At 38.0% G+C, this 18,690-nt stretch overlaps 1 protein-coding gene and 1 long non-coding RNA gene across 2 annotated transcripts; both read right to left on the bottom strand.

The window, feature by feature from the left end:
* Positions 1–11,427: 11,427 nt before the first annotated feature.
* Positions 11,428–12,615, bottom strand: LOC306962694. The gene is made up of 3 exons (XR_013792847.1): positions 12,518–12,615; positions 12,269–12,320; positions 11,428–12,163 (listed from the first exon to the last, which is right to left on the bottom strand). It is a non-coding gene; the product is annotated as an uncharacterized lncRNA (long non-coding RNA).
* A 291-nt stretch (positions 12,616–12,906) lies between these two features.
* On the bottom strand, positions 12,907–17,993 carry LOC306975435 (class I histocompatibility antigen, F10 alpha chain-like; the record flags this gene model as incomplete). Its single annotated transcript, XM_079572970.1, has 6 exons — positions 17,839–17,993; positions 16,658–16,924; positions 15,698–15,973; positions 14,026–14,334; positions 13,528–13,623; positions 12,907–13,055 (listed from the first exon to the last, which is right to left on the bottom strand). Exons 1-6 carry the CDS (start codon positions 17,903–17,905, stop codon positions 12,907–12,909), a joined length of 1,164 nt encoding a protein of 387 aa, XP_079429096.1. The 5' UTR covers positions 17,906–17,993.
* Positions 17,994–18,690: the final 697 nt, after the last annotated feature.

Genomic DNA, 18,690 nt, shown 5'->3' with positions numbered 1-18,690 from the left:
GCATGTGAAGAAATCAAGCAAGTGAAAGGGAAAGTGCGCACTTTGGAAGCAAAAGTCACTAAAGGAGAAACCCGAATGGATACATGCCAGAAAAGAATCAACGAACTGGAAAGCCACTCCAGAAGGATGAATCTAAGGCTTTATGGCGTAAAAGAAGCGGACGGAGAAGATGTACGGAAGATTGCCATTAAGATCTGCCAGGCGGTACTGCCAGAACGTCAAAGCCGCCTACTCGACACCATTGACGCTGTTCATCGTGTCGGCCCCAAGATCCCAAGAAGTGACAGACCCAGAGGAATCATCATGAAGTTTTCCTTGCGCTTACTTAAAGAAGAGGTTTGGAATGCAGCCAAGACCTCCTCATATCTCAAAGAAAACGGCTTCTCCTTCGCACTGGATCTCACCAAAGAAGACAAAGAACGCCGGAGTCAGCTGTGGCCCATCATAAAGAAGGCACGTGAGGAGGGGAAACGCGCATACTACGTTGGAAGCCGTGGATTCGTTGAGGGAGTTGAAGTTTTCCCTACTGCAGCGTGAAAGAAGATTCCCTGATGTGAAACACACAGTGTTGGGAACGTTACGTTTAAAAAGTAATTAGTTATAGTTACTCACTACTTGTTCCAAAAAGTAACTGAGTTAGTAACTGAATTACTCTATAATAAAAGTAACTCGTTACCAGGGAAAGTAACTATTTGTGTTGCTATATGTCAAAGAATTTTGTTTTTTTGTTGTTGCTGTTTTCACAAGTCAATTGAAATGGTTAGAACAGACAGGTGTTCAAAGATGTTCAAAGATGTTCATAGTAACTGAATGAACTGAATGGGGGGTGAGTGGGGGAGGCCCCTGTGACTGAGTGGTATTGTATTTGCGCCGCTGTTTTATTAATGTAGGAATATGGCCGTATTCAAAGAGAATGGGGAGGAACAAGAGTAACATGTGCCAACGATCAGGGCAGACTTTACGCACAAGCATGATGTCTCTCCGTGAAACAATCGACAGCAAATATAAGTTTACATGCCCCAGAAGGTTAGTGGCCTTGCACTGTTCTATGGAGCGGAGAGCGGGGAGAGAGGAAGAAGAAAGGCGCTGAGAGAGAGAGGGAGAAAGACGTGTCTCCACCGCGTCCACTGCGTCTTTGGGTTAAAAATAAGTTCCAACACTACTGATCAATGATCACCAACTTGATTCTCCCCTGCGGCTGCACCGCGCTGTGGGGATGACAAGCCGCGGGTCGGGGACACAAGTAGTTTATGGAGCAGAGAGCGCGATGCAGTACTCTGCACGGACAGTCAGATGTGCGTGTTCTGCTCCGTCAGACTCCGCCCACCCTCTCCACTGCTCTCCCCATGCTGACACCGCGGCGCTTCATTCTGCCCAATTGTAACGTGCCACTTTGTTTACCCAGTAACGATAACGGCGTTGTAACGACGAGGAGAGTAATGAATTAGATTACTCCGTTACTGAAAAAATAACGCCGTTACCTAACGCCGTTCTTTTAAACGGCGTTATTCCAAACACTGGAAACACAAATGGTTAACTTTGAATGTTATCATTGCTTTGGTTCTTATTACTGCAATGTTATTATAATCAGTGTTGGGAAAGTTCATTTTCTACATGAACTAGTTCAAAGTTCAGTTCACAAATTTCAAAATGAACTAGTTCGTTCATAGTTCATAATTGTCCATGCTTAATAGTTCGTTCATAGTTCCAAAAATGAACTAGTTCATAGTTCTTTTTTTTTTTTTGCGAGCTATTATTCAGGCATGAAAAAGGTGAGAAGTACAGTATATTCCTCTCTTAGGGAAATATTTTTATATTCCATATCTTAAAGCAACAATCTGATGTATTTTGAGATGCATTTTTGCCAACCTTGGGAGAGCTGGAGAAAGTTGACTTCACGTATAAACTAAAGTTGACTTCAGCCATGAGTCAAACATATCATGGCCTCCTCACTTAGTGTTAAAGCTATTTCATGTCAGCCTGTCACTGTTTTCCGAGTGGATTTTGGATATCTTTGCTAATCATATTTTGTTTTGTTTTTATTTTTTTAAGTTTAATTGGTAAATTCTTAGTGGAAAATGAAGCTACAGATATTCAATTGCATTTGTGTTGATTTGTTAATTTATCATGTGAAAAAAAAATGTTTTAGGAGCTCATTTGTAGTTCAAAAACTCCGCATTGTGACTTTATGAAAATAAGTGGCAGCGCGGAGCAGAGAGGAGTTTGGAGCGACAGACGTTACACAAGGGAAACTTGCTTCGTAGCCTCACACTGTGACTGCTCGCGGGCAGCGTGCGGACCCGCTGGTTACCCGTGTGCCAGGGCATGTGCCAGGGCCATAAACAGCAGAGCTCACCCCCACAGAACTGGACACAGTCGGGCCGTGGGCGCGGGGGCGGAGCGGAGCTAGCGCGAGCTCCACCGTGGACCCGCCAGAGTTTAGACCCGCTGGTAAACTCTGACGGCGCGGCGGGGTTTTATAATTATATTCACTGATCCGCGGTCTTAAACCACAGATATAAGAAATCTGGCACCATAATGAACGAACGTAAAAAGAACGGAAATGCCGTTCACAGACACCAGAATGAACGCGTTCATGGTTTCGTTCATCAGGCAGTAACACTGTGCGTTCAGTTCACGTTCGCCCAAAATATGAACGCGTTCATGAACTTTCGTTCAATGAACGCGTTCAGGTACATCACTGATTATAATTATAAAAGAGACAAAAAAAAAAAAAAAAAAAATGTTACTCAGGTTTACATTTGACTTTATGAAGAGGCCACTTTTGGCTATTTTGTTTAGTTTTTACCTTGCACTTTGACCCAGCATAGCAGAACTCGGTCCCGCGAGACACTTTATTAAACTACCAAACTTTTTTTATTTGTTTTTTGTTGTTCGATTTTTGCACTGTCATTTTCTATTGTTTCCCTTAATGCCAGGGGGTTAAGACAAATATGTAAACGTAAAGCCTTGTTTTTGTTTGCTAAGAAATTTAAAACTGACTTTTGTTTTTCTCAAGAGAGTCATTCTACAGCTGCTGATGTCAACTTCTGGAAGTCCCAATGGGGTAATGATGTCTGGTATTCACATGGTACAGAGAGGTCAGCTGGGGTTACTACATTGAAAGGTACATTTGGAGGTCTTGTTCTACATTCAGACTGTGACTCCTTAGGTCACTATACCTGTCATGTGATAGACTTTAATCACTCTATCATTATAATTTTTAATATATATGGCTATAATACAAAAACAGAAAATGACAAACTGTTAGATAAAATTGAAACCAAATTATCTATTTGGCTCTCTAAATATCCAACTTCAACTCTTTAAATTGGGGGGGATTTTAATGTTACTATAAACAATGCAATAGATCGATGGCCCCCAGGAAAAAGCTCAACTCCAAATACAAGATTGAAGGCTTTAATGGACAAATTCAATGTTATTGATATTTGGAGAGAAAAATTTCCTGATAATAAGTCATTTACTTGGAGTAACCGTTCAGGTTCTTGACAATCACGTATTGACTTCTGGTTATTATCAAGAAATGTATCTCAAAATGCTGTTACGGTCAATATCCTTACAACCCCGCTCACTGATCACAGAGCGATTTACATACAAGTGCAACTTTCTAACTCTGAAAATAATCCTTGTAAGTCTTCATATTGGAAACTAAATGGCTCCCTTTTGGAACATTCTATTGTAAAATCTGAAATTAAAAAACTCATTAACCTTTTTTGGGATAAGGCAAAAAAAGAGAAATCCTACTGCTTGAATTGGGAGCTCTTCAAATATGAAGCGGGTAAATTTTTAAGACAACATGGAGCAAAAATTGCTAAAGCCAAAGCCACAGAAGAAGAAACATTAATAACACAAATTACCTCAATATACCAGCGACATCCAGATGAACTCTCGGAACAGGATAAATTACAACTAAGAGAACTTCAAATAAAATTAGATGAATTCTACTCCCAGAAAGCCAAGGGTGCATTTGTCAGATCGAGGAAAAGATGGCTTGAGGAGGGAGAACAAAATTCAGCTTACTTTTTTCGTCTAGAAAAACATCGCTCCAAAACCAACTCAGTCCTTCAGCTTAACATAAATGGTACCATTACTGATGATGCCAGATCGATCTCACAATTTTGCTACAAATTTTACACACATTTATATGACTCTCATTACAATGAAGAGATTGCCAATACGTTCATTAACTCTGTCAAAAACGTTAAAAACATAGAAAATTGCGATGCGCATTATTGTGACAGCCTGCTCACAGAGGAAGAAGTCATTAATTCCATTGCCCTCCTTAAAAATAATAAATCTCCGGGCACCGATGGGCTGATTGCGGAATTTTATAAAGGTTTTTCAGATGATTTGGCACCTTTTTTACTCCAAGTTTTCATAGAAAGCATTAATAAAGGTTATCTTCCACCGACTCTTACCCAAGGCTTAATTACTCTGATTCCTAAACCTAACAAAGACCCACTATTCATTGATAACTGGCGCCCAATATGTTTATTGAATAACGACTACAAAATTATGGCTCTTGTGCTTGCCAGAAGAATTAAAGATGTTTTAGATACAGTCATTGATGAGACACAATCTGGTTTCATGAAGAATCGACATATATCAAATAATATCAGACTTGTGCTGGATATTCTAGACTACTCTGAACTGGTTTTAGATGAATCTCTTATTCTTTTCCTCGACTTCTATAAAGCCTTCGATTCAATCGAACATGAATTCATTTTTCTGTCGCTAAAAAAATGTGGCTTTGGTGATGTGTTCTGTAGTGCCATAAAGGCTCTGTACACAAATGCAAATTGCTCTATAAGAATGAAAAATGGCACAACATCAAGATTCAATCTCAAACGTGGTATCCGTCAGGGATGCCCGATAAGCCCATATCTGTTCTTGCTCTGTACTCAAATCTTAGCTTCTTATATCTATGAAAGTGAAATGAGAGGAATAACCATAGCTGGCAGAGAAATTTTCATAAGCCAACTGGCTGATGATACCACAGTCTTTCTGAAAAATGCTAGTCAGGTACCTACTGCTCTACAAATCATTGATGACTTCTCAAAGGCTTCTGGATTGACTCTAAACTTAAACAAATGCAAATTGCTACCAATAAAAGGTTGTAACGAATTAAGTATCTGTAATATAAGTGTTGTAGAAAAAATTACTTATTTAGGTTTAATCATCTGTAAAGACCCAAAACTTCGAATCTCAACAAATTTTACCCCAATGATCAAGAAAACACAAACTAAACTAAATCAGTGGTTGCAAAGAGATTTAACTCTAAGAGGGAGAGTTTTACTTTCTAAAGCAGAAGGTCTTTCCCGGTTGACTTACGCTGCTCTCTCCCTCCATGTAGACAATAAAACTTGTAAGGATATTGACCAATTGCTTTTTAAATTTCTATGGAAGAACCGAACACACTATATCAGGAAAAATGTTGTAATGAACAGCTATGAAAATGGAGGGCTTAATGTTTTAGACTTCACTACCTTAAACAATACTTTTAAAATTAATTGGGCCAAACATTTTCTTAAAAATCCTGTCTCAATATGGAATTTCATTCCACATCACATTTTTTCTAGGTTTGGTGGCCTCAACTTTGTTTTAGGTTGTAATTATAATGTAGATAAACTCCCAGAAAAACTATCGTTATTCCACAAACAAGTGTTATTAGCATGGACCTTAATATATAAACATAATTTCTCTCCACATAAATATATCATTTGGAACAATGAAAACATTCTGTATAAAAATAAGTCGTTATATTTTAATGATTGGATAGAGAAACAGATTGTCTTGGTAACTCAACTCTTTAACAGCAGTGGGCAATTGATGTCTTACTCTGAATTTTTAACCACTTATCAATTTCCAGTCACACCGAAACAATATGCTATACTTTTTGATGCAATCCCTGCTGGAGTTATCACGTTGTATAGAAGTACATATTTGCATTTACAAGCACCTGTTTCTCTCCCCAATGCACTAAATTCTCAGATAGGAAAAATATGTTTTACACATCACAAAAATTGTAATAAGAATATTCGTGCTTTATTCCAGAAAGAGCTTGTATCTACTCCCCATGTTGTATCATATTGGACCCAATTTGTAGGTAATATTTCATGGAAAAATATATGGACACTTCCCAACAAATTTCTGATAACAAACAAAGTAAAAGAGGTTTCGTACAAAATCATCCATAAATATTATCCAGTTAATTCTGTTATGACTAAATTCAAAAGGGACATTGATGTGAACTGCTCTTTTTGTGGAGATCATCCAGAGACAATACAACATTTTTTTTGGACATGTTCTTATCCCAAGAAATTCTGGAAAGACTTTTGTAGTTTTATAATTGGACATCTATACAAGGACTTTACACTGAAATGGGAAAACGTTATTTTTTGTTTCTTCAGAAAGCAAAAGAATGAAGATATCTACTTTATTATTAATTTACTTATCCTTTTATCGAAATTTTATATTCACAAATGTAAATACTCTAAGCAGAAACCCAACTTTGCACATTTTTTTAGTGATACTCTCTCATATATCAAGATCTTGGAAGGTTCTGATAACAAAAAGGCTCAAAAAACTATCAGTATTTGCTCAAAATATAATATATTTGTAACTGAATAATTGTATTGTACAATTCTGTTACCCCCTGGCATACTTTGTATACTCGTATACTTTTCAATAAATAAATAAAAAAATAAAAATAAAAATAAAAAAACCTACAAAAAAAAAAATATAAAAATAAAAAAAGACAGGTTGTGAGGGCAGCAAAAGAGAAAGTAAAAGCGAACCGAGACTACAAACGTAATTCATAAAGCTTTCATAAACTATTAGACCCACATTAACATCACATTTAACTCCTCATTGAAGCTGTTTACTGACGTTATGTGTAGACTAATAGTACGGGCGTTAAACTTTGCTTTTTCACCATGTAACGTTAGCTAACTGACAGGAAGAGCTAGCTACACAGTGTCAACACAAATGCGCCCAAACTGCAGCATATTCACGATTTGTCGCTGATTCGGCCTAAAATGATCTGTAAAAGAGCGCGGGGAGTCAGCGTTATATGAGAAATGAACTGAAGCTGTTTCACTTTGTGGCGTTACATTAAAACCCGGATGAGGTCACGTGACACGCTCCTTTGTTTGGCTTTCATTTTATAGTTGCTAAATTTGCAAACTTTAGGAGCCTTGAGGGCACGCGAGCATTTAACGGGGTGTGAATATGTGACTGTTTTAGATTTATTTAGAGCATAAATAAATCTGCAAGTGATCTCTTTCTAAATAGACTAAATAAGGTCAAATAAGGTTTTGTCTTTTGTGTCTGTAAACAGTCTTAAACTGTCATTTTATAGAGTTCGGGAAAGTCCACGGTTACCATGGAGATCCGCCATTTTTGCAGCTGTTAGCACACGGTATTTCACCAGACTAACATTAGCTAAAAACAGGATAAAAAGTGGAGAAAATAGCCGTGGAACAACTCCGTTAGCTGCTGAGTTACTGCTGGTAAAAACTTCTAACACACTGTGGTGTCCAAGTGTTTTAATGTGAACAATAAGTCCAGTATTTTAACTTTTAAAATCTCCATTAATTTACAATTGCTGCTAATCCCATAATGCTTAGCGATATGACGTCACATTCCCGAACACTATAGCTGATTTGCAGACTTTAGGAGCCTTGAGGTGCACGAGCATTTACTGTTTGATTTATTTTGAGCATAAATAAGTCTGTAGGGGATCTCTTTCTAAATAAGGTCAAACAAGGTTTTGTCCTTTGTTTCTGTTCATCCATTTTTACAGATTCAATGTTAGGCTTGTCAAATCCTTGAAAGCACTGATTTAGTTGGACAGAATTGAATTCTCTGATTCCTGTGTGTCACAAAGCCAGATGTCCTTCATGATGCAGATATTTCAGTTGTTTTGTATTGTTTTCTACATGTAAAAGGATGCACTAAACAGACATCACAAGAGTTTTCGCGTCTTTCACTTTATCTCACCACATAAAGGAACTGACCTCACTATTCACATGTTATAACAAGTCGATACAAAGAGAGAGCAGAAACACTTTATCTCACAATGAAAGACAGTATCTTGGGCGTCTCCATATTTATTTACATGTTTCAACATCAACAAAACTATTATAATAGGACTTTGGAGGCTCCATTGAACATTTCTAAATGTGCTTTGTTTCTGAAAGCTTGAACAACCTTTACTATAGAATCTGTGCAGTTTTATCACCAAGATTGTGGAAAAGAGTTTTGTTTCAGGCGTTTCTCATTTTCTACTCGTTTTTGTTGCTATTTTCACACTTTTTCACGAAGCTTTTAGATTTGGGTAAAGCCGAACTGGAGAAAATGTGCTTTGGTTCATGTGTGGGTGAAGAGGTTAAAATAAGGGGTGAGACAGGGGTGCAGGTGGTCGAGTGGGTCGGCTGATGTTCGGAAAGTCGGGGGTTTGAATCCCAGATCCTGAAGATGCACTGTTGTTGTTGTGTCCTTGGGCAAGACACTTCACCCGCCTTGCCTCCAGTGTCAGTGTGAATGAGAGTGTGAATGAGTGACTGGTTCTTTGCTGTAAAAGCACTTTGGGCCGAATAATGGGAGAAAAGTTGAGACCATTTACCACAAGTTCGACATGACCTGACACTTCAAGTCAGATTTTGCTCCTTAAGCCAGTTTAAAACACCTTTAAAAACAACACACTTTTGACTCTTCTAAATTTATATGATGCTAAACTAATATGTTTTTATCCATTTTTCTTGGGGTTCTTAAAATTGTTGCTTCTATTGTGTGACTTTGATTGTTTGGGTTGTAAAGTGCTTTGATGCGACTGTTATGGTTGATTGAAATGTGATATATACATCAAGTGAGTTAACTTAAATATAATCTATGATAAAAGATACTTTGGTCACTCATAGGCTTTTCTGTCTTCTCAAAGTTTAATGTGTGGTGCTGGGTGACATCTCGTGGCGAAGCTCGAGATTGAAATATTTCACATCTTGCCAAGAAGCTGGAGCCACATTCACTGATGTAAAAGTGCCCAGTGAGGTGTAAAAGCAGCATAAAGGTGACTTATTTTATGAACTCGCCCTTGAATCCTTGAAGTCGAGGGCATCAACAATCTCATAACATTGTCTAAAAGTTATGGTTCTCTGTTCTTAATAGCCCTGTGTAGCTGTTTGGAACGAAGCGATAGTACAGTGGAGTATGTGAGTCCTGTGTGGAGTATGTGAGTCCTGTGTGGAGTATGTGAGTCCTGTGTGGAGTATGTGAGTCCTCTGTGGAGTATGCGAGTCCTGTGTGGAGTATGTGAGTCCTGTGGAGAGTATGTGAGTCCTGTGTGGAGTATGTGAGTCCTGTGTGGAGTATGTGAGTCCTGTGTGGAGTATGCGAGTCCTCTGTGGAGTATGTGAGTCCTGTGTGGAGTATCTCCTGTGTGGGGCGGCCTCTCTAAGAGCCTGTCAGTGGATTTGGAGCAGATGCAGAAAAGGTGCTGCAGGATTATTGGTGTCCCACGATCCTCCATCCAATCTCTGAGTGAGAGGCGGGACATGGCCACACTGCAGACCCTCCAGAATATCCTGAAGGACAGTTCCTCTCCTCTGCACACCTTCATGACTCAGCCCCTCCATTGGAGTTCAGCTCAGGCACCGAAGATGCAGCCAAGAAGAGCAACACACACAAAAAAAAGAAATATCTTTTATCCCACAAGCTTTAACGTTGTTTTATAAGTCTGTTGTATAGATTTTTTTCTCCTTTTGTAATTGACACATTTCAGGTTAAACATTTTGTTCTTATGTCAATGTTTAAAAAAACCTAAACCTAAAAAGTAACACCTGAAAAATATTTGACCTTCCAAGCACCAGATAAAAATCAAATCAGGACAAACCGTCTACATTCTAGTAACACTTTTTGGTCTTTTTTTGTACCAAAGACTGATTTGTAAGGGTTGTATAAGAAGGATTAAACTATTCATTTATTGAATCTGTTCAAATGATGAACAACATAACACATCATTTATACAGCTGCATGGAAATATAGAAGACTTCTAATGATGTGATATAAATAAATCCACTAAACAGGTGAGCGTTAAGAAACCAGGAACAAGCCTTAACCCTGTTCCCAAACCTCACGGAAAAACACTTTTACTTTATTTCAGTGTTAAATATTCTCCCTCTTGTGTTTTCAGAGCTCGCAGATGAGCAGCTGGACCTAAAGCAAGTGGAGCTGAAGGTGCCCACATTGGCCGAGATAGAGAAGCACAAAGGTGGGAGAGACAGAACTGCGCGTGCATCGCTGACGTAATGCGATATTTGTATAACATTACTAAAGAGTTTGTGATGGAGAAACGACACGGATCAACTTTGTGTTTTTTTGTGAGCCGAGAGGAAATCGATGAGAAGTTGTAGTTCTCACCATCACCACTAGATGTTGCTAAAGAACTATATAAACACATCTTTAGGCTGAAACAAAACCAAAAGTACTGTATAATGACGACACTATTTAAAGTATGTTTGTGAGTTTAATGGTTCAAGTTTGACTTTTTTTAAGGGGTTACTCCAGGTCATTATTCAGTTCACAATATTCAGTCCAGTTTAGACCTATTTCAGTTCCTTTTGAGGGTCAAATCTGTCACAAGGAAAAGTGTGGCTCCTTTGCTTCACTTTGTACAGTTCATTGTTTGGTCCATTTGCTTTTGAAATGTTATTTTGCAAACTTGCTCTTTTTGTGTTTCCAGGAGTGACACCAGTCTCAGCTCCGGCCAGCGTCACTGCACAGTTCACTGAAGGGACTCACAGGATCCGAGGAAAAGTCCAGGTCCAGTTTTGGGACTCGAGTGAAAAGGGGACTCCGGTCTCTCAGAAGGTTTGCTTCAGTCTGAAACATCATGGAAGCTGCAGCTCTTCTCTAGTGGAAGGACAAGTTATTAAACCTGTGCCTGAATGAAGTGTGTTTTCTATCAGAAATAAAGGCTGTTTTTCTAGATAAACCTTTGATAGATCGTGGACCCAAAAAGTGAGTTAATTCTTCAGTCTGATATAATTCTTTTATAGAAACACATAAGTTAAATGTGTTTGTTACACATCAGTAAAGGAAATGTGTGGGCAGTGCCTTAAAGCCAAATGACACGAGCAGGATTTGAGTCTTTGTAGATTTGACCTGATGATTTTAACCATGTGCTTGAAGGACAAACACTGTGAGAATGAAGAAATGCACTAAACTAAAATATATAAATCTACATATTTCACTAAAGTCTAGTGGACAATTATTTCAGTTACAACAGCTCGAAGAAAACGATGGACAGAGACGACAACATGTTGACCAGATCTTTTATTGATGCAAAAAGCTTAAAAGTACATCATCAGATATTCACAAATATATTTAAAGTTTTCTAAAAGTTTATATCAACACCACCACAGCAAAACATAGTAAATCAGCTCTACTTTCTTAAACTAGACAAACCCAAACAAAGATATTTACAAAACTGGAAAATAGTATAACAACAGGAGAAATACTGGATAAACAGTGAGGCCTAAAACTCTTCATAGTTTTAAATGTCGCATAAATCAATGAGTTCAGAGCAAAACCTTTTACATTAAAACATTATTCCAATACAATCCATTCACTAAAAGCAAAACCACAAATCCTTTTCCCTGTTCTGATGGTTTATATCAATCACATGAGTTCACTTAGACTTTAGCTTGTATTTAGTCTCTACATTTAGTTTTAGGGACAGTCGCCGTGTTGATACTTGATCATTATTAGTTCATCAGACTTTATTTGTCCTGAACGTCTGGTGGACTTTGACTTGATATTTCAGACTCAACACCATAAATCCTCAGCATTTCCTTAAACAGCAATGACACACTTGATATGACAACGTACATCGATAAGAATATTGTTGGATCAAAACTTAAATTAAACACACAAGCTTTAAAACGTGTCGGAATGAATTTTAACATCAGCTCGGCTCAAAGTCCATCGATCAGGAGCGAAAACTCAATATTCAGACAGTTGTTCTAAATATTGAGCTCAGACAAAACGCAGTGAATGAAGAGAATGTTGTTGAGAACCAGATGATAAACCTTTCATGAATCCATCTGTGGAAAAGTGCTGCTCAGTTCAGATCAGAATCCACCTGTGAAAACAAACATGGAGCCTGTGAGAGCCTTTGTCCAGAGCGTCGTCCAGTGAAAGTGTAATTATATAAACGTAGAAACAAATCACTAAACGGTCGACTTACTATCGCTCGCCGTCAGGGTTCAGCTTCTCTGCAACTTCAGCATCTTCTGAAGCTGAAAAGAGAAGAAAAAATGATTCAAACTATCGACATCTACGACGTACAGTATGAATGAATAGTTTTCACGACACTAACTAGAGCTGATACGTTGATTTCCAGTATTTAACATAAAGTAACGATATAATAGTGTTTGTTTGACTTTGATCTTAAAGCAGCTTCATCATTATTATAACACATTCAGGTCTGTCTTACATCGCTCACTCGGTGTCTCTTGGTTGTCGCTGTTCAGCCTCTGCTTGGCCTGAAGATCATTCTAACCTGGAAAGAAAACATGGACTGTGTTTATTAAAAACTTATGAAATGAAATAGATATAGTAGTGTAACACGTCACAGAGGAGGCAAAGAAAGTGATCAGGCTTCACACTGAGCTCATATTGTTCCAGTGAATAACTATTATCTTTTGTACATACATGAAGGTGTGTTTTGTTTCAGTAATGCTAGAGTGATCTTGCATTCAGAAATGGCTTGTATCGTCCTGCTTGTTATCATGTTGTAGCTTTATTGATTTGGCTCTGTGACGGTCGGGAATTTCGGCCCTCTTGCACTCCCGTTATTTTTGTCCGCAAACTGTGTGCTTTGTTTTAATATATGCACACCCGCTCGGCGAGGCCCGCTGCGTCATTGGTCCGCTCCTGTTCCGCCGGCTCGTTACTGATTGGAGAACCATCCCACACGGCGGACCAATCAACGGACCCGGCCCTCAACAAGCTGACCACTCGGGCCACAGCACCTGGAATGCCACGCCCTTTAAATGCCTGGACTGTTCCCCTGTTCGAGGCGGCTTGGGAGTAGTGGGACCCAGTCCGCCTTCGCTTCGTGTGTCTCTTTGGTTTATGTCACCAAATGGCTAGCCTTGTTTTGTTAGTGACTAGTTTATTTAGGTTGAGACGCTTTGTTTGAGATATTAGTTCCTTAGGTTGCTTTGTTGTTTTAGGATCTAATTTGAATATTCGTTTTGGTAAATTTTCTAAGTATTTCTTATTTTGTTCGTTCTCTTATTTTGGTTTTCGTTAGTGCTACAGTTGTTTTACCCATTGGGCCTCCTTTTGTTGCCCTTTACCTTTGTTTTGTAAGAATAAACCCTGCAGTTTTAGTCATTTCCATCTACTGTGTTCCTTTTTTGTACCCTAGAGCAAAGAGGGCGTAACAGGCTCATAAGTATAATCTGTTTTAAGGCTCCATTCAGAGATTGTTCTTCTCACCTTTTCTCTTTCTGATACAGAGAAACACAATCCCAGCGACAACGAGCAGCCCCAGCCCTACAGCGACGCCGATGTAGGCGTTGGTGTGGTCCTTGGCTGTAAAACAAAACATTAAAAAGTTATTTCACAAAATAATGAAGCTGAAGCACTTCCTGATCTGAGGGAAAGATGCTTAAACTTATAGAACACTTCATTCATTCAGTTAAGTTCATCTTGTTCCAGCTCAGCAGAGTCTTTGCTGTAGAAAACATAAAAATTGTGCCTGAATTTTCTGTAAGGCATCACGACGGGGACAAAACCTTCCTCGTTGTGAGTCAGTGGCATTGACTGTACATCGACACAGCGCCACCTACTGACCATAGAGTGAGCATTATTAGGCTTTTTACATAAACAAAACACATGGCCATGATTAAATTACCCTTTGGAGCCTTTGTATAAATGTACTGGAGTAAAAGTAATAGGTTCTAAACAAAAATACGACTCAAGTAAAGTACAGACCCTCAGAAACTCTGTTGGTCCTGATCTTGCTCCTCTCCAGCCTGTAGTTCTTGTCTGGCACTCCGGACAGCTGAAACACACACTCGTAGCGCTCCCAGTCCTGGTGCGGGACAGAGGTCAGGTCCAGGTCTGCGCTCTTCTGGAAGGTCCCGTCGTGGTTGGGCAGGATCTCCCAGTAGTCCACGCCCTCGTACAGCTCCTCTCCGTCTTTGGTCCAGAACAGCATGGCTCTGTCGGGGTAGAAGCCTGTGGCGTGGCAGGTGACCGGCGACGAGGGGGACTTCTGCAGGAAGGACACCAGGGGGAGCTCTGGAGGCAGCGGGACAGAGCAGTTTAGAGGCTCATGTTGGAGTCTTTATGCTGTGAATAAGTCTGTGTTTTATGTAGAGCTGCACAATTAATGCAAACCAGAGGAAATCACATGATCTAAATGTGTGAGAGTGTCTTAGTTTAAAGGCCCTAAACCTGATTTATATTTGAATTATAAACAATGAAAGTTTAATTTTAAAAAGTTACTCGTCCAAACTCATTCCTAACTTTCCAACATATTTGTAGCATCATCACAGGGACAAGTTTACAGGAACATTTCACAACCTGGTCATTTTTCAGGGTCACGTTTATAAACATCCTAGAAAAAACAGCCTGAAAGTTCATGAAATTGATCCAGTTGATTAAAATATATAGAGTGAATGAAAAGGAGCAGAGAAGAACAATCTTATGATTTCTGCCTCTTTATTTAACTTTACAATCACTTCATTTCTGTTACTTTTGTCTTTTACAATATTTACAATGACTTTGTTAATGTTTATGTCCAATTTTCTAAATATTTACAGTTTTACAGATAGTTTTGTGCATCTCACAGTATTTACAATAAACAACACTTTTCTTTAACATTTTAGCTTTAAGTGTTTGTTTAATGTCAGGAGAGTTTCTGACTCTTTTTCTTCTTTCTGAAGTTTATAATAAACTAATTCCTGTCACTGTGACGTTTGTTCCATTGTTTTGGAATCGAACCTGTGTTTATTAAAGACGTTCCTTTCAGATTAAAGTGACTTTCTCTTTTTTAAACCTTTCTTTGATGTTCATTGGTAATATTTTGTATTGACTTTATTCAGTGTTTGAGTCTAAAATATAGTAAAGGACAAACAAGTTTCATAACATTTCTATGAATAAAATCAGGTTTAGAGCTTTAACAGTTTCTACTTCAGTCTTTTCCTAAATACAAAAAAAATATTTTGTTCAAAATGTTCACAGTGAATTAAATTTATTCCATTATTGATGTTAATTTTACAGAATAAATCTCTGATCTAACAGAAACTGTTATTAAGTATTTTTCCAAAATTGTGCAACTCGAGTATTGAATGTATTTTTTTCTTTTCATTATGTTATAATTACAATATATATATTACATTATATTTCTGATTAGTTTGTAATAAAAACATTGATAAAAGAATTACACACTTTATTATTTAACATTTATGAAAGTCATTACAGAACGTTTGTCGCAAAAACCAAATCTCTCTGATCATAATGAAAAGTAATTCTCTGCTGTTGTTTTGACTAAACTTTTAGCTGTTTAGTTTTTCTCTCATGAAAACATGTTCAGACAAACAGATCTTTCTTTCTGTCTGTTTTAAGTCAAAGTCTGTGTGAAACATATAAAGCCTGTTACCTTTCCTCATGAGAACGCTCTCTCCATTTCTCAGGTGTTTCTTCAGATATTCCACACACTCGTGGGTGATGTAGTCTTTGTATCGAACAGCGACTCCAAGTCTCTCCCACTTGTGTTTGGAGACGACGGCCTCTGGTCTCGGAGCAACAAAAGTCTCAGTTTTCAGGTCCAAGGCGATAAAATCTTCTCCGTCAAAAGCATACTGCCAATATCCATTAATCTCATTGGTCTCATCGTCCCATTCACAACCGTACATCCTCTGCCACATGTGAGAGCCTGAAACAACATCAGAGACTTTCATTTATCACATTTTCACACTTTGTGCTGATGGACATAAAACTATCAAGTGTTTGTTTCATATTTTAAGTCACATTATCATTATGTGCAGCAGGTCTGTCACAAAAACACATTTTAAAGTCTGATCATATTGAAGAATATTAAAGCCTCTGTCCCTTTGATCAACTTAAAGCTTTATCATCCACTAAGTGCTTTTAATAAATGTTTTACCAGGAATAAATGTAACACTTGAGCTGAAATCAATGTGAAGAAAAGAGAAACCCTCAAATGTCTTCAATAAAACATCATGTTGTTTCTTATAATGACTCAGATCTGTTCATTATTCAGCCCTTTACAGCTCACAGGTCGTTGTTCTACACTTGGAGATCACTGAGAATAAAAAGGTCAAAACTGTTCAAATAAAGCAACAAGTGATAAATATTGAGAATAAAATGAGGCTCATATTTAAAATATTTAACGGTGAGTGAATATTGTGAATATTGTAATTATTGTGACAGGTCTGACATTATGGAAACAAAACCAAAGTGTAAAAAACAAGAAAAGAAAAAAGCTAAAATTGGTGATGAAAACTAAAAATTCCTAAAAACAATTATTGTGTTTTCAGCTACAGATAAAAATAAATTAAATGAAACATGATGATCAGTGAAAGTGAATCAGACAAACCGTCAGTCAGGTTGAGGCGCTGTTTTACAATGTCAGTGTTGCCTTTGTACCCCTGCTCATTATTCAAATTGATCTGAGTGTTTCTGTCCCAGTACTCTTGGTCCTCCTCTGTGATCCTCTTCATCCACTCCTGTTTGGGCTCACACTTCCTGGTTTTACTGTCATAATGACTGATCTGAAGGCCATTCACGTAACCCACGGCAACAAACTCAGGGAAGTTTGAGACTTGAGTCGATGAAGTGTCAAAATACATCAGAGAGTGAGTCACTGTGGAGGAAAAGTAACATTTTAGTCCAAACTGTAAAATTGTACAAATGTTTTAAGTCTCACATTTCTACAAACTCAACCAAACATGTTCTGTTTCAGAAACACAGGCCTAAACTTAGTCATTAAGGTCAGTTTATTTATTGTCATTTCTGCCTCATGTAAAACACAGAGAATCAAAATGAGTAAAGTTGAAACGTTTGGTAAATAAAACAAAATCAAAGAGACAAATAAAGGCTGTTAAAGTCTTCATCTGTACTGGTTTATTTAGACGAGTTGGTGTTTCTTCTTTCACCACAGAGGTTTGTCAACACATCACACACAGAGCAACATCAACAATAAGGGCCGCGGAAAAGGGAAGAGGAGAGTTCAGCTCAAATCAAATGTTTAGATTAAAAAAACAAACGAGTGCAATTTATCTTTAGAGTAAAACGAATAACACGAGCCTCAGTAAAAACATTTAAACATCTACGTCAGGTGTATCCAGGTAAAAACTGTCCTAAGTTTGTAGAGAGAAAATGAAAGTCACAAAATAAATGATTTGGCCTAAAATATGCTTAAAGCCTTTGGGTCAAGAATTAAAGCAAGAAACGCGTGACTCTAAATTCAGTTGTTTTTGGACCAAATGAAAAACAGACCTTGAAACATAAACAAATCTAAATAAACCAGACAAACTTAAACAAGGAAGTGAGGCCTGGAGACAGAGACACTGCAGCCTCATAAACACAAAGACGTGACTTCAAAAATATGCTGCTGGAAAATAAAAACGAGTTGTGCTTCTTAAACAAAAACACTTTAAAGAATTAGTTTGTTTATTCTATGGATGATTTAGCTGCAAACACAGTAGAGGAAAAGATTGTTTTAAATTCCCATAAACAGTTCAAGCAAAAATGAAACAATAAAATGTATCTACTCACTTGATCCTGCGTCATTGATAAGAACGGCCAAAAGAGTGACCAAAACAAACACCTTCATGACGAACATCGTAGTAAGAAGTCTCTAGATATTTGTGTTTCCTAAAGGCGGTGGAAGACTGTCTTTATAGACGCGAATCCACGCAGTTTATATCAAATGTGGGCTGAGTTTTGAGCTGGAAAAGTCAAGTGATTCTTTTTGAGCCAATCAGAATTCAGCAAAAGCGTAAACGTCACGTGTCTCCAGGTGAAAGTGTCTGACACAGGTTGTGAGGGCAGCAAAAGAGAAAGTAAAAGTGAACCGAGACTACAAACGTAATTCATAAAGCTTTAATAAACTATTAGACCCACATTAACATCACATTTAACTCCTCATTGAAGCTGTTTACTGACGTTATGTGTAGACTAATAGTACGGACGTTAAACTTTGCTTTTTCAACATGTAACGTTAGCTAACTGACAGGAAGAGCTAGCTACACAGTGTCAAAACAAATGCGCCCAAACTGCAGGATATTCACTATTTGTCGCTGATTCGGCCTAAAATGATCTGTAAAAGAGCGCGGGGAGTCAGCGTTATATGAGAAATGAACTGAAGCTGTTTTACTTTGTAGCGTTACATTAAAATCCGGATGAGGTCACGTGACACGCTCCTTTGTATGGCTTTCATTTTATAGCTGCTAAATTTGCAAACCTTAGGAGCCTTGAGGGCACGCGAGCATTTAACGGGGTGTGAATATGTGACTGTTTTAGATTTATTTAGAGCATAAATAAATCTTTCTAAATAGACTAAATAAGGTCAAATAAGGTTTTGTCTTTTGTTTCTGTTCAGCCATTTTACAGATTCAATTTGTGTCC

Source organism: Gobius niger (genome assembly GCF_951799975.1).
Source record: "Gobius niger genome assembly, chromosome: 1".
Taxonomy (NCBI): domain Eukaryota; kingdom Metazoa; phylum Chordata; class Actinopteri; order Gobiiformes; family Gobiidae; genus Gobius; species Gobius niger.
The sequence above is the reverse complement of the archived record's forward strand: the minus strand, read 5'-3'. Positions and strand labels throughout refer to the sequence as shown.